At 61.9% G+C, this 20,971-nt stretch overlaps 3 protein-coding genes across 6 annotated transcripts in view; all 3 read left to right on the forward strand.

The window, feature by feature from the left end:
• The window catches only part of CELSR3 (cadherin EGF LAG seven-pass G-type receptor 3), a 30,416-nt gene extending 25,580 nt beyond the window's left edge, over positions 1-4,836 (forward strand). For both annotated transcript variants that reach the window (XM_065687819.1, XM_065687820.1), the window contains 4 exons: positions 330-503; positions 630-830; positions 1,189-2,266; positions 2,979-4,836. In XM_065687819.1, coding sequence (XP_065543891.1) covers positions 330-503; positions 630-830; positions 1,189-2,266; positions 2,979-3,006 — 1,481 coding nt within the window. In that variant the 3' untranslated portion in view covers positions 3,007-4,836. The remainder of the gene's footprint in view (positions 1-329; positions 504-629; positions 831-1,188; positions 2,267-2,978) is intronic.
• A 1,044-nt stretch (positions 4,837-5,880) lies between these two features.
• Positions 5,881-12,317, forward strand: SLC26A6 (solute carrier family 26 member 6). Of its 3 annotated transcripts, none has more exons than XM_065687823.1 (20): positions 5,881-6,066; positions 7,229-7,383; positions 7,645-7,784; positions 7,868-7,978; positions 8,244-8,416; positions 8,503-8,667; positions 8,755-8,907; positions 9,078-9,160; positions 9,248-9,395; positions 9,492-9,605; positions 9,709-9,786; positions 9,899-9,994; positions 10,074-10,180; positions 10,260-10,329; positions 10,493-10,585; positions 10,667-10,771; positions 11,013-11,423; positions 11,554-11,608; positions 11,867-11,988; positions 12,070-12,317. In XM_065687823.1, exons 2-20 carry the CDS (start codon positions 7,256-7,258, stop codon positions 12,091-12,093), a joined length of 2,376 nt encoding a protein of 791 aa, XP_065543895.1. In that variant the 5' UTR covers positions 5,881-6,066; positions 7,229-7,255; the 3' UTR covers positions 12,094-12,317. The 3 variants fall into 3 exon arrangements, with proteins under 3 accessions (XP_065543895.1, XP_065543894.1, XP_065543897.1); XM_065687822.1 differs by lacking the exon at positions 5,881-6,066 and adding an exon at positions 6,790-6,867; XM_065687825.1 differs by lacking the exon at positions 5,881-6,066 and adding an exon at positions 6,790-6,867 and having other exon boundaries at positions 11,238-11,423.
• Positions 12,318-12,546: 229 nt separating this feature from the next.
• On the forward strand, positions 12,547-20,709 carry LOC136018288 (cytochrome b-c1 complex subunit 1, mitochondrial). Its single transcript, XM_065687383.1, has 13 exons — positions 12,547-12,655; positions 13,024-13,164; positions 13,522-13,608; positions 14,546-14,675; positions 14,859-15,057; positions 15,672-15,751; positions 15,889-16,004; positions 16,392-16,535; positions 17,254-17,414; positions 18,403-18,488; positions 18,978-19,066; positions 19,608-19,683; positions 20,479-20,709. Exons 1-13 carry the CDS (start codon positions 12,584-12,586, stop codon positions 20,541-20,543), a joined length of 1,446 nt encoding a protein of 481 aa, XP_065543455.1. The 5' UTR covers positions 12,547-12,583; the 3' UTR covers positions 20,544-20,709.
• The last annotated feature ends 262 nt before the right edge of the window (positions 20,710-20,971 follow it).

Raw genomic sequence — 20,971 nt, forward strand, 5'->3', positions numbered from 1 at the left:
CAGCGCAGCACATTTGACTCAGTGGGGTGAGGCCAGTGGATGGGTCATGAGACAGGCGAGCAGAGGCTGAGGGAGGTGGGTTTGCTCAGCCTGGAGGAAGAGGAGGCAAAGGGGCTCTTATGGCTGTTTGGAGCTGCCTTACGAGGAGGTAAAGGGAGGCGGAGAGAAGCTGCTCTCAGGGAGGAGCAGCAGGCACAGGGTGCAGCGAAGGGGAGGTCAGTGGGGCTCAGGCAGGCTGGGTCCTTGTGAGTGTTCTGCCCTCCTGGCCCCGCCACTGGGACCGTCTCCCAGCGCCATCCCAAATGTCCCCCACCGTGGTGTCCCTGCAGACCAGGACTCGGACTCGGACAGTGACCTGTCCCTGGACGAGGAGCGCAGCCTCTCCATCCCGTCCTCGGAGAGCGAGGAGAACGTGCGCCTGCGGGGCCGCTTCCAGCGCGGGGCGAAGCGCACGGCACACAGCGAGCGGCTCCTCACTCACCCCGCCAACACCGCGCCCAAAGGCAGGTCCCGGCGCTCCGGCAGGAAGGGCTGAGCTCAGGCCTTGGGGCCAGGCTCTGTCCTGTGGTGCCTCCGAGCGCTGCTCACACGTTCTCTCCCTCTTCCCCTTCCGCTGTGTCCTTCGCCAGACGTGGATGGCAATGAGCTCATGTCGTACTGGCCAGCTCTGGGCGAGTGCGAGGTGCACCCCTGCTCCCTGCAGAAGTGGGGCTCTGAGCGGAAGCTGGGATTCGACATCAACAAGGATGCAGCCAACAATAATCAGCCAGACCTGGCCTTGACCAGCGGGGATGAAAACTCCCTCAGCCAGACCCAGCGGCAAAGGAAAGGTAACAGCCTGGAGCAAGTGGGCAAGGGTGGCCTTGCCTCTATCAGGTTGACGTGGCCCTGAAGGCTCAGGATCAGATCCATCTTGTCATGGCACAGGGTGCCCAGAGAAGCTGTGGCTGCCCCATCCCTGGCAGTGCTCAAGGCCAGGTTGGACACAGGGGCTTGGAGCAAGCTGCTCCAGGGGAAGGGGTCCCTGCCCGTGGCAGGGGTTGGAGCTGAATGAGCTTTAAGGTCCCGTCCAACCCAACCCGTGCTGTGATTCTATGATGTCCCTGGGGAGGTATGGCTTATCTCCCCCGGCTTTCGTGCTCTTCTCACTGCTGGGCAAAGTTTGACTTCTCTTCCTGTCCGGTGCAGGGATTTTGAAGAACCGGCTCCAGTACCCTCCTCCCCTGCAAGGGCTGCCCTCCGTCGGCAGGATGACCAATGAGCTGACGTGGTACAAGACCTCCACGCTGGGCCACAGGGCTGTCCCCGCCGCCTCCTATGGCAGGATCTACTCGGGGGCGGGCAGCCTGTCGCAGCCAGCCAGCCGGTACTCATCACGGGAGCAGCTTGACATGCTCATGAGGAGGCAGATGTCCCGGGAGCAGCTGAGCAGGCACAACTCAGGAGAGTGCCTGGAAGCCGTGCCCAGCCGCCGTGGCTCCAGGGAGGAGCTGGACACCATCCCCAGCAGGCACGGCTCTTCTGAGCACCTGGAGAGCATCCTCAGCAGACACGGGTCCAGGGAGACCTTGGATCTGCTCGCTGCTAGGCCCAGCCAGCGCGACCGCGGGAGCACGCTGCCCCGGAGGCAGGGCTCCAGAGACCACCTGGACACCTTACCCTGCAGATTTGGGTCACGGGAGCAGCTAGACTGTGGGCCAGTCAGAGAGGTGTCTAGAGAGTGGCTGAACACATTGCCAAGCAGGCAGGTGTCCAGAGAGCGAACAGACACGTTGCCAAGTCGAGATCCTTCTCGAGAACAATTGGATTTGCTTTCTAGAAGACAGCTTTCAAGGGACCAGTTAGCATCGGCTAGACAAACTTCAAGGGAGCAGCTGGACTTTCTGTCCAGAAGATGTAATTCCAGAGAGCCTCTGGACACAGTGCCTAGCAGGCATCCCTCGCAGGACAACCTGGGGAGTCTGGCTCGGAGGCAGCTCTCTAGGGAAAGCCTAGAGCCGCTGGCGAGGAGGCAGCCTTCTCGAGAGACCCTGGAGGCCGTGCCCAGCCGCCAGCCTTCCACAGAACAGTTAGATATCCTTTCCTCCATCCTTGCTTCCTTTAACTCCTCCGTCCTGTCCTCGGTGCAATCTTCCAGCACGCCTTCGTGCCCGCAGACCACCGCCACCGCCTCTGCCATGCAGACCTCGACGCCCTCCGCACTGTGCCCCTCGACGCCTCGCTCCACCACCTCCCACAGCATTTCTGAGCTGTCACCAGACTCAGAGTAAGTCTGTCCCTTCCTCGGCCAGGCCTCGGGCATCGCCTGCCCGCCCGGCCTCTTCCAGAGGGGCTGGCTTGGGGGGAGCGGGCGGTGGGAGGGGGGCCCTGTGGTCAGTGGTCTGCTGGCCTGGAGCAGTGAGCAGGCAGAACCCCTAGGAGCGGCAGCTCCGGGCGCTCGCATTGCGGCACGAGCAGACTCATCAGTGGGGCTGCCGGAGGGGCTGGGGCCGGAGGGTGCTCAGGGCAGGTGCTTCGTGCAGCCCGGCTGCCCTTGTGGCTGCTGAAGTCACAGTGAGGGGACGTGTGCAGGGGCCAGGCTGGAGAGGAGGAGGGAGCCCGAGTCCTGCAGGAGCCCTGCCTGCCCCAGCCCTGTTTCTCCCCAGGAACCCTGTCCCGCTCTCATTTCTTCCCCTCCAGCTCTGCTCCCTGCTGGCATCGCTCCCATCCCATCCCATCCCTCCTTGGAGCAAGCTGCTCCAGTGGAAGGGGTCCCTGCCTGTGGCAGGGGTTGGAGCTGGAGGAGCTTTAAGGTCCCTTCCAACCCAATCCAGGCTGGGGTTCTGATTCCTCTTCCTCGAGCTCAGGGACCTGGAGGCAGTTGTTGCTGCTCCGGTGCAGGAGTGGGTTCTGCCCTGTCCCCATGGGCACGGCTGGGAGGCAGCTGAAGCCCGGGGCTGATGCCATGGCCTAACGCTGGTTTTCTTCCCTCCGAGAAGGATCCTGAGGAACGAGGGGCATTCCTGAGGGCCGGAGCTGAGCGTGGCAGAGACGGAAGCCGCAGGGCCCTTCGCCTGGCGCTGCCAGCTGAGGTTTGGTGCCCCACGGGCAGGGGCCAGAACTGGTGGTGGTCGGAGGCCCCAGCCCAGCCCTGCCTGCCCCTGCCCGAGGGGGCCGGGAGCCCCCCACCCTCGCCTGCCTGGGGTGATGGGTACAGCGGGAGGGTGCTGGGTGAGGGTGGCACCTCCAGCCCAGCCCGGACCCTGCTCTCTGTATGTGGGGGGGGCAGGGGCAGCCCAGGACGTGGGTTGGGGGCGGGTTTTCTACCTTTTTGTATCTTTGTAATCAGAGAGAAGAGAAATTTCTATGGTTATTTTTGCGGATGGTCTGTTCCCAGGCCCTGGAGTCTTTGTTTCACCAAGAGCCCTTTGCCAGCCTCCCTGGGGTACCAGGGACCGTGATCCCAGAGCACGGGGGGGGGCCGTGCGGGGCAGCCTCCTGCTCCGTGCAGCACTGCCTTGTGCTGACCCCATGGCAGGGCAGCCGCCCTCCTGCCCTGCACCTCCGCACGTGTCTTGATGCCACCCTCCCTGCTGGGGTCCCTCAGCCCCACAGCCAGGCCCCCCCTGCCCTCCCCTGGGACCCTTCCGGGGCTGTGAGCGGGGCTGTGGGTCAGTGAGAGCGCAAGCGAGTGCGGCAGCAGCACATTCCACGTTAGGGACCCGTGTTCTCTGCTGTTCGATCCCGTCCTGTACCGGGATGGTCCCACCCCTGTGAGCGCTGGTCTCTGCTCAGCACAGAGCACATGGGGTCACTCACTGCGTGCTGTGCTCTTCAGCCTGTGTTGTAGAGCAGACCCCTCGGTTGTGGGTCCTGGCGAGGAGCTGGGTGGCCACAGCCCTGCTCAGCAGCGGGCTGGGCTGGTCCCAGAGCCAGCACTTGCCCTGTGAGGGATTGGTAGCCACAGGAACAGGAGCCCTGGGCTCTGGCATTGCCCACAGCAGCCGTGTCGCGGGTTCCCTGCGGGCTCTGTGTCCGTACCCACATCCCTGCGGGCTCTGTGTCCGTACCCACATCCCTGCGGGCTCTGTGTCCGTACCCGCATCCCTGCAGGCTCTGTGTCCGTACCCACATCCCTGCGGCTGCAGAGGACCCCCGCTCAGAGCACCCGGGTTCTGGGAGACGGCGATGAGCAGCACTTGGTGCTCTCTGGGAGCTTGGCCTGCGCTGACCGGTGGCTCCTCTGCTCCCGGGTGCCTGGCGCTGCCGTGGGCTGACACCACTCCTGTGCCTGCCGCAGCCCAGCGGTGCCCTGCTCCTCACTGCCTTACAGCCCCGCGCAGGAGCCCTCGTGCCAGCGTCCTTGGTGTGCTGGGTGCTCGCTGTGCCCCGCTCCCGGCACGGGGCCTGCTGCCGTGTTTACATGCTGCTGGGACCGGCGTGCGCAGGGACAGGCTCCGGCCCCCCCGTGCCACCCGGCTTCGCCTTCGGGAGCCAGCTCCCTCCCACGTGCCGCGGCCCTGGGCCCGTGCTCTTTGTGCTGGTGCCAAATGGGGAGCAAGTGACAAGTGCCAAAAAGAAGCGAGCGGCGGAGCTGGCGGTTGGCCCCGCAGAGCCGGGCCGGGCAAGGAGCGCTCTGCGGCTTCCTCCCTGATTGTAGTGCTGCGGCCTGGGCTTGGGGAGCGTCCTGCTTGGTTTGGGTTGGATTCCTTGGGGGCTTTGGTTGGTTTTGGTTTCTTTCCTCTGTCCATCTCCCAGTGCTGTGGGCAGGGAGATGCCTGTGCCCTCCCTCGCCCTGGCTGTGTAAAAGTGTATCATGGAAGCGCCAGATTTGGAAATAAAGGTCTATAAAGTGGTGCTGGGCTCGCTGCCGTTTGTCCTGCACCCACACGTGGGGCTGGGGCTCGAGGTGATGCTGGGGACCAGGGCTTCACGTGCAGCTTGAACCTGGCTGTGCCTGCGCTGGTGCCGGTGCCGGTGCCTGCACTGGTGCGGGGCCGCAGGGCTGTGGTTTGCCGTGGGGCCCAGCCGGCAGCTGCCAGCACCCCTGGCCAGGAGCCGGGTGAGGCCACGGGCACAAATCCACTGCCCAGGCAGCGCGGCCCCGGCTGCGCCCGTGGGCGAGGAGGGCGAGCGGGGAGAGCCTGGTGCCTGCGTCCCTGCCCGCGCTGCTGCCGGAGGGGAAGGAGCAGGTGAGCAAAGGGCAGGATTGATCCGCGGCGCCCGGGCAAGGGTCGCCCCCGGCCCTCACCCCCCGGCCCTCGGCTCCGGCCTCGGCACCGGCCTGAGCCCGACCCAGCCCGGGGCGGCCCCAGGGCCCAGGCTCGGGGCTGGCGGTGCCGGGAGCTGCGGGAGCCCGAGGCAGGAGGCGAGGGGCGGGGGGTGAGGGGCTGCGGGGCAGGGAGCAGCAGCGCAGGGTGGGGACGGGAGCGGCGATAAGGAGGCTGTAAAGAGCGCCCGGCGCTATCGGGCGCTATGGGCAGAGCCTGTTTCGGCCTCCCCGTGGCGCCGGGGGCAGGAGAAGCGATGGGCAGGCGGCAGCCGCGAGGGTGGGAGGGCAGAGCCAGGATGCGGGAAGGACGGGGGTGGGGATCGGCCCCGCTGCTGGCAGACCGAGGGGTCTGCGTGCGGCTGCTGCGGGGCCCCCCGTGCTGTGACCGCGGGGAGGGACGGGCTGGCCGCGGGTTGCCCCCTGGGGCAGTGATGGGGACAAGTGGCCCCGACCCCGAGGAGCACGGCCCCGGCGTCAGCCTCTGTGCGTGCCCCAGCCCCATCCCGCTGCCCAGGGCACCTGGGACTCCCCAGCTCCCGTCCTGCCCCCTGACTTCACCCCGTACCTTGGCACCGCTCAGCCCAGCTCTGGTGCCTGCGTTTCCAGTGCCGGGTCCCCATGGGCATGGGCCAAGCATGACTCAAATCCTCCAAAACCTGCGGCGGTACCAGGTCACGGTGGAGCCCAGGAAGGTGTGATGGGTTCAGCAGGACTCCGGTGCCCGCTGGGGACCTTTGGAACAAGATAACGGCCGGGTCTGTGTGTGCCATCAAGAGCGGGGCAGTCCACAGGGCGCAGCACACCCGTTCCCGCAGGTAAGCAGGGGTCGGGGCCCATGGAGAGCACCCCGATGCCGCGGCTGGAGGCTGCGGTGCCCATCCCTGCCCCGGGCACAGGCCCTGCTCCATGGGGTGGGCAGGGGGCACCCGTGGGGGGCACAGGAGGGTGATGGCTGCTCCCTGAGCCGTGCCCCGGGGAGGCGAGTGCTTGGCACCGGGTACCCAGCAGCGGCAGCAGATCCATCCCTGTGCCCGGCACTGGGGCACCGCGGCACCGGCCGTGGCCGCAGCTGGGAGCTGAGAGGGGCCAGGGCAGCCCCCGGGATGGGACGTCCATGGGGGCAGCCGGGGGAGCCAGCGCAGCAGCAGGGGCTGAGCCGGCTCTCAGGGCTCGGGCTGGTGTGAATCCAAGAGGCAGCGGAGCCGGGCTGGCAGCAAGCGGGGACCACGAGGGCAGAGGGCAGGGGGCTGGGGTCTGTGCGCCCCACGAGGGGCTCCTGAGGCCGCTTGCCTGTGGGTGAGCATCTCGGGACCCACGCACTGGGGCAGCGTGGGGGCAGCTCCGGGGCTGCGGATCCGGGCAGGGACACCTCGGTCCCCGCATCCCACCCCGTGAGGGGCAGCCCCCAGCCCCGCTGCTCCGTGCCCTCAGCTCACCCCGGTGAGCGCAGGGGCTGGGAGGGCAGCGGTGGGAGACGGCAGGTCCGTGGCACCGGCTGGGGCTGACATTCCTGCTCCCCTCATGTGGAAAGGGACAAAGTCTGCGGACGGGGTGGCTGGGGCTTTGCTCGGTGGCTGCGCTGCGGCACGCGGAGGGGAAGGGTGGCTGGCACCGAGGTGGGTCCTGCGTGGGGAGGCGGAGGGGGAGCCCCCCCTGCAGCCCAGAGGGGCAGCGTGGCTGGTGTGGGGCAGTGGAGCTGGTGTGGGTCAATGGGACCGGTGTGGGTCAATGGGACCGGTGTGGGTCAATGGGACTGGTGTGGGTCAGCAGGGCTGGCGCAGGGCAGGATGGGCCGTGCTCACCGCGGGCTCCCAGCTCCCCCCTGCCTGCGCCCTGGCTGCTGCCCCATGCCCAAATCCCGGCACCCCCGGCCTCAGGGCCCATCCTGGCTGATGGCTCCATGGGGTGAGGGGGCCGAGGAGGGGCTGTGGCTGTGCTGGGGCCGGGCAGGGCTGAGCTGCCCCTGCTGTCCTGCAGCGCTGGCACGTGCAGGGCCGGGTGGCCATGGCGACAGAGATGGTGCTGAGCCACCGGGCACCCCGCGGGGCGCTGAGCGAGGCCGACCTGGAGGAGGTGGCACCACGGAACCCCCTTGCCAAGCCCTCGATGCGCCGCTGCCTCCAGAAGAACAGGTAGGACCGGGGGGATGTGACGGGACCCCAGCCCCACGGCCACCGGGAGCCTGGCTCCGGCTGCCCCATCCCAGTGGTGGACACGGCACGGACCCAGGGGTTGGCTCCCCCCAGCCCACACACCCGTGCCCGCACCCGTCCTGCTGCCAGGATGGACACAGCAGCTCCAGTGGATGGAGCTGGGGGCCCGCAGCACCCATTGCTCCCCGCCGATGTCCCTGAGCTCTGGTGCTCAGCCCCGCTCCGGCTCCGTCCCCACAGATGCTCGGCCTCCGCCGCCAAGTCCCTGCTGTTCCGCTTCCTGCCCGTGCTGCGCTGGCTGCCGCGGTACCCGCTCAAGGACTGGCTGCTGGGGGACATCACCTCGGGCTTCAGCGTGGGCATCATGCACCTGCCCCAAGGTGAGCACCGGGCCCGCGCTGCGGGGTCCTGCGGCAGGGCCAGGCTGCGCCGTCCCTCACACGTGTCCCTGCTCCGTGCCCAGGGCTCGCGTACGCGCTGCTGGCTGGGCTGCCCCCCGTCACCGGCCTCTATTCCTCCTTCTACCCCGTCTTCCTCTACTTCTTCTTCGGGACGTCCAGGCACAACTCCGTGGGTAAGCTGAGGGGCCACGCGCCCCCACGGGGATGGTGGGGATGGAGCGAGGATGAGAGGGATGAGCCTTCATCCACGGCACAGCATTGCCACATCGCCGCCTGGAGGGGACCTTTCTTGCCTTTACTTTGCCCCTCCAAGAAGGTGCTTGGGCAAACCGGAGCCAAAGCGCAGCGGGTGCGCTGTGAGCCCAGCCCACGGGCACAGGTACCTGTGGAGCTCAGAGGGCTCCTGGCGCTGAGCCCGTGCTCCCTGCCTGTCCCCAGGCCCCTTCGCCGTCATCTCCGTCATGATCGGGAGCTTGACGGACTCCCTGCTGCCCAGCGAGAACTTCCTGGAGTCCATCAACGGCAGCAACGTGACCGTCAATGAGGAGCGGCGCGACGCCGCGCGCGTGGAGCTGGTGGCCACCATCACCGTCCTGACCGGCATCTTCCAGGTCAGGGGCCCCAGCCCGGCCGGGAACGGGGCCCCTGGTGGCCCAGGGCCACGAGCTGTGGGTCACTTCTGCCCCCTCCCCTTCAGGTGGCCCTGGGCCTCCTGCAGTTCGGCTTCGTGGTGACCTACCTCTCGGACCCGCTGGTGCGCGGCTACACCACCGCTGCCTCCGTGCACGTCCTCGTCTCCCAGCTCAAGAACGTCTTCGGGGTGTCCCTGGGCGAGCACTCGGGGCCGCTCTCCCTGTTCGTGGTGAGGGGCTGCTCACCCCCGGGGCTCACAGAGCCCCCAGACCTGCCCTGGGGCTGCCCCCAGCCCGTTCCCTGCCGTGTCCTCTAGACCTTCATCGAGATCTGCCGGAAGCTGCCAGAGACCAACGTGGGCACCCTGGTGACTGCCATCATCGCCATGGTGGTCATCTACATCGTGAAAGAGCTCAACCACAAGTTCGCCGCCAAGCTGCCCATGCCCATCCCCATCGAGCTCATCACGGTACCGAGAGCTGCCCCGGCTCCTGTGGGGACACAGCCATGGGTGGCCCTGTCCCCTCCAGGGTGGGATGGGGTGGGATGGGTGCCTCAGCAAGTGCAGCTCCAGGGGACCCATCCCCTCCTCCCCTGGTGCCGCTGCGGGCCCTGCCTCACTCCATCCATCCTCCCCAGATAATCATCTCCACTGGCATCTCCTACGGCGTCAACCTGAACGCCAAGTTTGGTATCTCCGTGGTGGGCAACATCCCCAGCGGGTGAGGGGCCGGCACTGCGGGCGCTGCGGGGGCTCCACATGCCCGTGGCACCCCCATTTGAGCCCTGTCTCCCTGTCTTGGCCATAGGTTGAAGCCGCCCGTGGTCCCTAATGTCAGCTACTTTGGGCAGGTGGTGGGCAACGCCTTCGCCATCGCCGTGGTGGGCTACGCCATCTGCATCTCCCTGGGCAAGATCTTTGCCCTGAAGCACGGCTACAAAGTGGACAGCAACCAGGTGATGCTCCGGCGCGCAGGGCCCCTTCCCCGGCGACACCAAGCCTGTGCATGCCGCGGGGTGCACGGCGCTCCCGCTGCCCCTCTGTCCCTGCAGGAGCTGATCGCGCTGGGCTTCTGCAACTTCCTGGGGGGCTTCTTCCAGTGCTTCGCCATCAGCTGCTCCATGTCACGGAGCCTGGTACAGGAGAGCACGGGGGGCAACAGCCAGGTGGGGCCGGGCGGCTTCGCCTCCCTCTGTGGGGCTGGATGGGTCAGGGAGCACAGTGGGCGGTGGGGACGTGCCCCTCGCCTCCCGCCCTGCATCCCTGCAGGTAGCCGGTGTCATCGCGTCCCTCGTCATCCTGGTGACCATCCTGAAGATCGGAGAACTCTTTCGGGACCTGCCCAAGGTACCTCTGCCCCGTGTCCCACCCCTGTGCCCGTCCCATGGCAGGGAACAGCCACGAGCCCTGCCCGGACCTGCCCTCAGCATCCTCACAGCTGCAGCGACTTCTCTCCTAGGCCATCTTGGCTGCCATCATCATCATCAACCTCCACGGCATGTTCAAGCAGTTCAAAGACATCCGCACGCTCTGGAAGTCCAACCGGGTGGACCTGGTGAGGCACCGGCCTGCGGGGGGGCCCCGGCCCTGGGGAGGGTCCCCGCTGGTGCCAGCTCTGACGCTCCCCCCCCCAGACCGTCTGGATCATGACGTTCGTGGCCACGCTCACGCTGAACTTGGACATCGGGCTGGGGGTCTCGGTGGCCTTCGGGCTGCTCACCGTCATCTTCCGCACCCAGCTGTGAGTGCCGGGGGCTGGGGCCAGGGCCCAGGGGCGGGGGGGGGGCCGTGGTGACCTGGCCCCTGCTCCTCTCCCTCAGGCCCCACTACTCCATCCTGGGGCGCATCCCCGACACCGACACCTACAGGGACGTGGCTCAGTACCGGATGGTAACACAGCGAGGGGGGAGAAGCGCCGCTGCAGTGCGGGTGCAGCTCCCCGGGGGCTGTTTGCTGGGGAAGGGAGCAGGGGCGAGCTGGGGAGGGAGGGAGGGAGGGAGGGAAGGGGAGCAGCGGCTCCGTCCCTGGGGTATCACCTCCCCATCTCCCTCAGGCACAGGAGGTCCCTGGTGTGAAGATCTTCCACTCCTCCTCCACCCTCTACTTTGCCAACGTGGAGCTGTACGCAGAGGCCCTGAAGAAGAAGGTACGAAGGAAAAGATGCCACCCCCCCGCCCATGTCCCCGCTGCTAGCACCGGGGTGGTGAATGGGCACATTGTCCTGCAGAGTGGCATCAACGTGGACCGCCTGATTGAGAAGAAGAAGAAGGCCCTCAAGAAGCTGAAGAAACAGCAGAAGAAAGCAGAGAAGGAGATGGCAAAGAGGAAAAAGGTGCTTCCCTGCCGCAGGGACCCTGCCTCTGCCCCTCTGTGCTGGTCCCGCCTGGTCCCAGCCTCCGGCCCGTGCAAGGTCCCGGTTCAGGCTGGGCCATGCTGGTCAGAAGGGGCACTGGGGCAGAGCCGGGCCGCGGCGGCACACCCAAGGCCGGTGGGGAAAGCGGGGCCGTTAATGATTAGGTGGTGGAGCCGGTGAGTCATTGGCCATTTAGCGACTTAATCGCAATTAAGAGCAGGAACGAAGGCTGCCCGGGTGCCAGCTAACGAGCCCGGCTCGGAGAGGGGCACCGGCAGAGGGGTGGGTCTTGACGCATCCGGGAAGAGCGTGGAAGTGGGTGAAGGTGCGAGCGGAGCGCCCGCTGCCCGTGCCCCGATGCGGCCAAGAGCCAGGGCAGGGTGAGCCGGGGCGGGGGGGGCACTGCCCGGCCCCCCTGCAGCGAGGCCGGTGTCGTCCCTCCCAGCACATGCAGGACGGGCACAACGGGCCGGGCGTTGCGGTGATCGAGCTGAGCGGGGCGGAGGGCAGCGCCCCCCCCGCGCCCACCCTGCGCACCCTGGGGCTGCCGCAGCCCGGTTTCCACACCGTCATCTTGGACTTCAGCCCCGTCAGCTTCGTGGACACCGTCTCCATCAAGATCTTGAAGAACGTAAGGGACGGGCTGGGGGAGCTGGGGGGCCAGGAGCCCCATGCAGGGCGTCCCCGTGGCCCCCCGGGGGGACCCCCACGACCGCCGCCCGTCTCCTTTTCCCTGGTGGAACGTTTCCTGCCGCTTGCAGATCTTCAGGGATTTCCATGAGATAGAAGTGGACGTCCTCGTGGCCAGCTGCCAGGGTGAGCGATGGCAACGGCTGCGGAGACACCCGCCCCTCGGGCATGCCCACCCCTGGGGCACCGCCGCTGCCCTGGGGCTCCCTCCAGTGCCCCCATCCCGGGGGTGCCCCGCGACAGAGGTGCTGCAGGTTGCCGTGGACCTGCAGCCCCCAGCGAGGCAGCTGGGTCCCCGCTGGTGGCACCGGGGTCCCCGGCGGCACAGGGTGGGCCTGGTGCTGAGCCGGGTGCCATAGCCTCGGGTACTGTCCCTGCACGCAGTGCCTGTCCTCGCCCAGCTGGAGCGGGGCAACTTCTTCAGCGCATCCATCACCAAGCACTGCTTCTTCCCCTCGGTGCACGCCGCCGCGGAGCACGCCCGCACGGAGCAGCGCCCGGCCCCGGTAAGCGCCAGCACTCCCCGTCCCCATCGCCGTCCCCGTGACGGGCGGGGGCCGCCGCCTGAGCCCCGTGTGACCCCGCAGCCGGACCTCAGCACCAGGATGTAGCCCCGCAAGAGGAGGACGTCAGCGGAGCCGAGCCGGGACCCGCCACCCGCATGGCACCGGCGCACCCCGCCGGCCCCTATGGACTCTGCCGCAGCCCGACCCCGTGCCACCGCCGGGACCCGGCCGAGGAGCGGGATGAAACCGTCGCGGTCACGGCGGGCAGCGCTCCCCGGGCTCCGTTTAATGCACTTTCCTCAATAAAGGTGCCCTCAGGCAGGGCCGCCTTGGCTGCTCCCGGCACTGCGGGTACGGGGGGCACTGGGGGGTACGGGGGGCACTGGGGGGTACGGGGGCCCTCGCTGCGGGCCCGTCGGGCTGCGGCCCGCAGGCGCGGTGCGGGCGGGACCCCGCGCACGGGACCTCCCGCCACCAGGGGGCGCCGCCTCCCACCCGGCCCATTCCGCTCACGGTGTCTCCGCCCGGCGGCCGCCGTGCCCCGCCCCGGTGCCGCGCAGGCGCGCGAGCGCACGGTCTGTCGCGACAGGACAAGATGGCGGCTTCCTCGGTGTGCCGGGCCGGCGGAGCAGCCGCGCTCGCCCTGCTGCGGGGTGCGCGGCCCCCCGTGAGTCACTGCGGCCGGCGGCGGGAGGCAGCGCCGGGCCGGGCCCGGCCGCCGCGGCGGGAGGCCCCGCGGGCAGGGCCGCTGCCGGGCCTGCCGGCTGGGAAGGTCACGGGGACGCCGGGGCCGGGCGGCGGTCGCTATGGACACCCCGTGTCCGCGGGCCGGGAGCCGCTGCCCGCCCGGTCCCCGTCGCTCTGCCCGGGGGTGTCAGCCCGCTCGGAGCCCGCGGCGCGGCGCGGGGGTTGCAGGCCCCGGTTACCGGGCGGCCCTCGGCAGCGCAGCCGCGGGGGAGCTGCCCCGGGCGGTGCCCGCGCCCTCGGGGCTGCCCGGCGCGGGCCAGGCGGTGAGCGGAGCCTTCCCCCCCGCAGGCAGCCGCGCTGACCCTGCCGAGGAGCCGAGGCGCTGCCACGTACGCTCAGACGCTCCAGAACGTCCCCGAGACCCAGGTCACCGCTCTGGAGAACGGCCTCCGGGTGGCTTCGGAGGAGTCCACGCAGCCGACGTGCACGGTGGGTGCGAGCGGGCGAAGCGCCTGCTTCTCGTTGCTGATGGCGATGGAGCAGGAGAAGCTCGGGCCTGGATTTGTGTGAAGCCTGTAGTGAGGTTCAGGTTTCCTCAGCCTCGCTGTTGTTGTGCAGGCAGTGACCAGGAGGAGCTGCTCCTCGTGCAGAGGGTTTTGTGAGGTTGCTCTGTGAAAACCCAAAACGTGCCCAGGAAACAGCTGCTGGTGCTTATTCTGAGTTTGGCGCTGCTGGTCCAGTGCCTGGGAACAGGCTTCTTGTCCCTGCGGTTGTATCTGTGGCCTGAGGCTTAAGCACGCTGTTTGTTTCCTCTCCTGACATGTGTCCTCGATGCCTTTGCCGTAGGTGGGCGTGTGGATCGGGGTGGGCAGCCGCTATGAGAACGAGAAGAACAACGGGGCTGGTTTCTTCTTGGAACATCTGGCCTTTAAGGTAAGGATCTCTGCTGGGTCTGGCACAGCAGCCCTGCAGAGCTGTTCTGAATACAGCCACAGAGTGGTCTGGGTTGGAGCGGACCTTAAAGATCATCCACTTCCAAATGTGCATATCTATTGAGCTCTCACTTTGGAGGCTGTAGCTGTTAAGAGCGTAAATTGGGTCATCTGAATCTCAGAGGCTTTGCACATAGTATAGAAATAAACTTCAAGAGGTACCTAGTCTGTGTGATGCTCTTTGGGTACATGGCAACTTGCAAGCATGCATGAAATAATGTAATCCTTATTTATTAGTTGGTATTTCCCCTCTTAAAGGAAAAAGAAAGTTATAAGTACCAAGTGAGACTGGGTCTCTGCTGTGGTTCCAGTCCCTGGCTGTCCCAGCTGCTGTGGCACACACACAGATGACCACGTTACAAAGCAGGTTAGCAGGCAGAGCTCAAAGCAGCATTTCCTGTAGCCATTTATTTTCCTTTGGTTTTCTTAAGAGAACCAGCAAGGTTTAGAGGCTACAGCCCTTCCTGCTCCCCAGTGTGTCTGCTGAACAGCCCTGCGGCAGGAGGCATCTGAGCCAGAGACTTGCTGCCTCGAGTCCAGCCTCTGCCATCGTAGGCAGGTGCAGCATCTGGCTTGCTCCTTAAAAGATGAGCTCTGTGTTAGAAGTAGTTTTCTGCTCCTGTTGACGGATATGATCTTCAGCCAGTGTTGTCTCTTAGAGTAGGTCTTCTGCTTCCCTGCTGGGCTTTTATTGGTCTTTCAAAATACACCTCAACATCCTTTGGGTATTGTAAAGCCAAGTGTTACATCTCTTGCTCTTGCTTTTCATGAATCTTGTGACGGGTTTTCTTGGTTTAGGTCTTTATTGTTCTTTTCCTTGCTTTAGTTCTGCCCGAGAGGGAACTCTGCTCATTTCATAATTGTGTTTATTCTTTTAGGGCACAAAGAATCGTCCTGGTGCTGCCTTTGAGAAGGAGGTGGAGAGCATGGGTGCTCACCTGAACGGGTACACCTCCCGTGAGCAGACTGCTTATTACATAAAGGCCTTGTCCAAGGACATGCCCAAAGGTAGGGTGGCTGGGGACAGAGTTGCATTTGGAGTTTAAGCAAATGCATGTGCTTGTGTTTCTCTCCCACCAGCGTCCCCTCTAACAACAGCTCAGAGAGCAGAGTAGCTGGGAGGTAAATTGGAGGTTCTGGTTGGTAGCTGGAGAGAGCATTAGCACTGCTAACATTGGAAATGTGTTACAGCTGTTGAGCTTCTGGCTGACATCGTGCAGAACTGTGCCCTGGAGGACTCTCAGGTCGAGAAGGAACGTGGTGTCATCCTTCAGGAGCTGAAAGAAATAGACAGCAACATGGAGGCTGTTGCCTTAGATTACCTGCACGCCACTGCTTTCCAGGGCACGCCGCTGGCCCGCACTGTCGAGGGGACCACAGACAACATCAAGTGAGCATCAGCAGGCTGGGTGCAGCACACAGCCCATGGGTTTGGTCCTTGGGGTGCATAACTGCAGCTTGTCAGCAGTGGTGACTGCACGAGGCAGCCCCAGTCTGTACTTGGAGGTGGTCTGTGCCCATGGGCTTCTCGCTGTGTCGTGGCTGTGCTGCCCCACTGGTGCTAGTGACAGTCAGTGTGCTTGTGCACGTTCTTTAGAATCCCCTCATGAAGACGTTGGTGGGGCCAGGTTGAACCTTCTCCCATACTTGTCAGTTTGATGCTGTTAGGGAAATTAAGAGCATGGGGTGCTCATTAAAGCAATGGCCTTGAGCATACACGTCTGTTAGCTCCATGACCAGGGTCAGCACTCTCTAGGCTGTATCAGAGTCTATTCTTAACTCCCTACCTTGGCCATGGTTTTCCATTTTCTGTGTTCTGGAATTAGTGCACAGGCAAAACACCAGCAGTGCAGTCTTGCCTCCAAAAGGCATTGTTTGCCCACAACTAAGAGAATCAACAACATCCCTGCTGTCTATGTACTGCGAACTTGCTTCTCCTAAGCCTCTCATCCCTCCCAGCTCAGAGATGCTGATATAGTGGGTCTCTCTCTCTGTTCTTTCTAGGCATCTGACTCGAGCAGATCTAGCTTCATATGTTGATAATCACTTCAAGGCACCTCGTATGGTCCTGGCAGCTGCTGGAGGTGAGTTCTAGATCCTGGTGATTCTGGGAAGCCTGGGTATCTTCAGGCTGGTGCTCAGACCCCTGTCACACACCTTTAATGTAAAATACCGTTAAATGAAGCTGCTTTAAGACTGCAGGTGTCTCTCCCATTGCCAGGTATTTCCCACAAAGAGCTGGTAGATGCAGCTAAGCAGCACTTCAGTGGGATGCCTTTTAAGTACAAAGAGGATTCTGTGCCTGTCCTCCCACGCTGCCGCTTCACAGGGAGTGAGGTAAAGCTTGAACAAAACAAGCAGCTTTTGCCAAGCTGTTGACTGAATGTGGAGCAGCTACAGCTGCTGCTGAGAAGAAAAATTGTTTATCTCTGAGAAGCTGATGATGTGGCATCTTGGTAGTGGCCCTGTTCTGTTCTTTGGGCTTATTGCCACAGCGTGTTGCATTTTAGATGGGACCCAGCTCCATTAGGAATGTGAGGCTGTTGCTCACATCATCTGCTGGAAAACTCCTATTGGAGCAGCTGGTTTAGCTCAGTAGTGCCTGAGACTGTTTAATTTCACTGGGGTAATATCAGGTGCCCCAGTTTGGCAGCCTGGCATTGCACAGGCTGCAGCAAAGCCATTGCTCATGCTGTTCTCCTCTGCTTCCTGCTCATGTTCTAGATCCGTGCCAGAGATGATGGCCTGCCCGTTGCCCACATTGCTCTTGCTGTGGAGGGGCCAGGATGGGCTAATCCAGACAACGTTGTCCTCAATGTGGCCAATGCTATCATGGGACGCTATGACCGCACTTTTGGAGGTGGTAAGGTAAGAGGCTTGTCAGTGTGACAGGGAGAGCCTGGAGCCTTTTCATACAAGTATTCTGGGGACCCTAAGTGAAGATGCCTTACGTTGTGCTTACCTCCCAGCTGTGCAGCACTTAGGAGTCTGGAAAGCAGGGTAGCAGTGTAATCAAGGCTAATCCAGCACAGTTGTTGAGAGGAAGTGCTGGCAGCTCAACTGAACCTTCTCTGCTGAGTTAGGGAGAGGTTTAATTGATGAATTCTCAGCAGCTTATTTCTGCCCTCACAAACTAACCGTTCAGTGGGGATGGTGATGGAAGCAGGACAGAGCAGTCTGTAGTGTCAGGCTTGCTTTTCAACTGCAGAGCAAGTGGAACTTGTTTAAAACCTGATATTTGAGCCATTCTCATCTGGAATCTGTCTAGCCAGCGTTGACTGTGCTAACCCCTGATACTGGGAGACCTTGCATTTCCCATTTGCTCCCACTCCTATGGTGGTATGCATACCAGCTCCTCAGGAGCCTGGGAAAGGAAACGGTTTTGCTGGATGGACTCTTAGGCCATTGTCTGTGGCTTTTCCACCAGTGACTCTCATCTGTTGACCACATGAAGAGTCTAAATTAAGCTCTCCTCCAGCAAAGTGTTCCGCTCTGTCTTGTCTGTGGTCTTTGTGAAAACAGCTCAGTTGGAAAGAATTTGAGCAGCGAGGAAGCTGAAGTGGCTGATGGCATCTCTTGTTCACAGAATCAGTCCAGCAGGCTGGCCACGCTTGCTGTGGAGCACAATCTCTGCCACAGTTTCCAGACATTCAACACCTCTTACTCTGACACTGGCCTCTTCGGTTTCCATTTTGTTTCGGATCCCCTCTCCGTTGATGACATGATGTTTTGTGCTCAGGGGGAGTGGTGAGTACAAGAAGCTCCTGACACTCTTGTGGGAGATGGACCTGGTGGGGGGAACACGTTAGCTCTTCAGAGAGCTGTGTCTCTGTGAACTTTATGGTAACTTGCATTCTGGTTACGTGATCCTGTAAGTGGTTTCTTTAAATGTCTTAGGATGTGGCTTTTGAGGAGCTGTTTTAATCCCCTTAGGGCTCTTCAGGTCTTTGTTCGTGCTTCCAAGTATTAGTGGTGAGGCTTTGGGGTTTTTTCCATAGACAAGTGAGATCATTCCGTAGAGACAGGCTTTCCCAGGTGCCTAAAGACATCTCCATTGTCTTGTTAAACTTGAGCAAAGCAGGCAGGGAGTTCTTTCAGACCATTGTGTTGTGGTTGATAAATGCCCTGCTGCTGGAGTCATGCCAGTGCTTGGGGGCCTCTGACTGTCCATCTTACTGTGTGCATGTGTATCCCAGTGGTGGTTCGAGGCTACATCTGAGGTTCAGAGCTGAGCCATGCTGTGTTTAGAGCAGATGGAGTTAGCCCTAGCCCCAGAGACACTGCAGTTGGCACAGGAGGAAGGGATTTAGCAGCTGGATTCCAAGCAGACTCAGTGGAGCTGTCTTGTTCTTTCAGCATCAGTTTCCATAGCAGCTTGCAATGCTTGGCAATACTGACACACCTTCCAGCTCCCGTGGTAGTGTACTGCAGGCTGCTTGTCACTGTGCCTAATGGGCACACCAGAGCCAGCACCAGAGCTGCTCAGACCTTTGGAGTGTAACTCTGTGTAACCTGCTGGCTCATAGCCCCTGCCTACAGGCTTGAGCTCTTGCCTCATGCTGTTCAGTGCTTCCCAGTTCTTGGCTGTGATCAAGGATGAATCTCAAGCCTGCAGGACAAGTGATGCTGACGGTAGCTTATTTCTGTGGGGGCCTGGGAAAGGGAGGATTTAACTTTCTGTTTGAGCAGACAAACACATTTAAAAGATTTGGTGGTCTTTCCATCTCCTCTCCAGGATGCGCCTGTGCACTAGTGCCACGGAGTCAGAGGTGGAGAGAGCCAAGAACTATCTCCGGAATGCCATGGTGGCTCAACTGGATGGTATGTTCTGGTTTCTGGATTGCCCACTGCAGCTTTCAGGTGGTCACCACTTGTGTCTCTCCTGGGGAGCAGGAGCTCTGCTAGACATTACAGTACTGCTGGCAGGCACTGGGCGAAGCTTCCCTTGCCCTACTCCATGTTCCTCCTGTCAGTTGTGAAAGCAGCTGACCCCAGCGTGCTGTGCTCCAGGTTAGCTCCAACTCTGGAAACTTCTACTTATTCCATTGCTGAGAGGGAATAACGTGGTGAAGGTAGAATTGAGACCCTCAAACTGGCCTGCCCTGGCTGGGACACTTTGGAGACCAATGAAGCAATCTTTGGATTGCTTAACTCCTGCTGCACCTGCTTGTAGTGGCAACTACGAGTTGTGCTTCATTGGGAGCCAGTTTAATGGCTGGAGTTTCTTCTGTCTCCTTTGACTGATGATGGGGCTGTGCAGTTCTGGGAAGCTTTCTGTTCTGATGACCATGTGCTGTCTTCAACATCTAGGGACTACGCCAGTGTGTGAGAATATTGGAAGCCATCTCTTAAACTACGGACGCCGTATCCCTCTGGAGGAGTGGGATGCCAGGATTGCTGTAGGTATCCCTTTGTTTTGCTGGGGGTACCGGAGTATGGTTGGTGTTGGCATTTGCTGGTGTCAGTTTGCTGTAGTAACGTGAGGGTTACTTATCCCTTAGTGAAGCTGCCTGGAGTCGAGGCAGGTAACTCACTGACAGTGATGTATGTGTGTCAGAATCTGGCATAGACTCAGGGTATCCCATGGCCCTGTGGCTGCATTTGGTCCCTCCCAGAAAGAGGGCATTTACCTGAGTTAAGCAGCACAACGTGAAATTCCTTTAACAGTTTCCTTGGAGGTGGCCTGCATCTGGTTTGTGTAATTCTGCAGCCACTGTATCCCTTGGAAGGCTTCAGATTTTGGTCTTCCATGCCCTCACAAGGGTGTTCTGTGTAGAACATCAGCCACTTTCGCAAAGAGGAGCTGGGCAGTTGGTGCACATGGCCCAAGGGTCTGCCAGTATCTTTTTGATGATGTTGTGCAATGGCAACAGTGACTTCCAGCTTTGGGAATGCAGGTCTGCCAGAAGGGTCATTAATTGTGCGTTTGATACTTATTAGGCCGTTGATGCAAGAATGGTGAGAGAGGTCTGCAGTAAATACATCTATGACAAATGCCCGGCCATTGCAGCAGTTGGTGAGTAGTTGTGGGAGTTGATAACATGGGAGCTCAGAAACGAGGCAGGGATCAAGAGCTGAGTGGAAGGGAGCTGCAGGCAGTTCCTGTGTCTGTTCTGGCCTCTGTAACTGCTCTGGCTCTTTGCTGCTGTCCTCCTACCTCTGCCCATCAGATGGCCAGGGTGCGCTTGCCAGGGGATCAGCGCTGCCCATGCTGGAGGTGGCGGGGAGCTCTGGCTGTGCTCCACGTCTTCACTCACCCGGCGACGCCTGCCCCGTGTCCTTACACTGGGGTCATGCTGGTTTATGTAAGGGAAGTGAAGGGACCTGATTCCCTTGTGCTGCTCTGGCATGTCTGCCTGGCCAAGGACAAATTCCTCTGAAAACCTGCCCGAGCAGCTCACTCCGCGCTGTTGCCTCCTTCCTGTGTGTTGTGGGTTCCCCTCCTCCAGGCAGCTGTTTCCTCTGGCCTTCAGAATGGAGCCGCTTGGAAAAATGAGGCAGTTCTTGAACAGGAAGTAGGAACGAACCAGCCAGAGTCTCAGTGACTTGGTGGGTGTCGTACCTGCCTGTGGAGCTGCACTGAGCAGTGCCAGAAACAACTCCCTCTGAGGAAATAACAGTTTCTGTGTCAGGAGATGGTACTTGCTTGTTTTCCTCTTGCAGGTTTGAGCTGTAGTTGCCTGGTTTTGGGCACAGCTGCCCTGGGCAGTGAGCACAGCCTGCTCTGGTGCCGTCTGCTTTAAGACCATGGGAAACTGCACAGGGATTTTGGCTCCATCTCTGGTGACTAACTCTTGTTGTGTTCACTTAGGTCCCATCGAACAGCTCTTGGATTACAACCGCATCCGCAGTGGCATGTACTGGGTCCGTTTCTAGGACGTGTCCCTGCAGTGGGAATGGTGAAGCTGTGCACTGTGGCAGGTTCCCTCTGGCTCTGAATGTCTCATGCACCCAGGGGCAAGATGAGTCCCATCAACCGGCTGTCTTCTTGGTATTGAATGTATAAAATAAATGTATCCTGTATGGAGCTGGTTCTGCTGGAGTCAGCTGTGTCCTGCTGGGTGACGTGTGAGTTATTATTAATCTTGCCAAATAGATGAGTTACTGGGCCACAATCTGGATGCGTCAGGGCTCATGCTAGAATGGTGTCTGTCTGCAGCCCCACGTCCTCTGTCCTGAGCTGGCAGTGTGCTGGGGGAGAGGTCCTGGATTTAGGCTGCATGAAGGAAGTCTTTCCGCGAGGATGAGGCTGCCAGGGTAGCTCTGGCTGTTTCACTGTGCCCTGTGCATGCAGCAGCATGGCT

The sequence above is a fragment of the Lathamus discolor genome, chromosome 7, assembly GCF_037157495.1.
Source record: "Lathamus discolor isolate bLatDis1 chromosome 7, bLatDis1.hap1, whole genome shotgun sequence".
Classification (NCBI taxonomy): domain Eukaryota; kingdom Metazoa; phylum Chordata; class Aves; order Psittaciformes; family Psittacidae; genus Lathamus; species Lathamus discolor.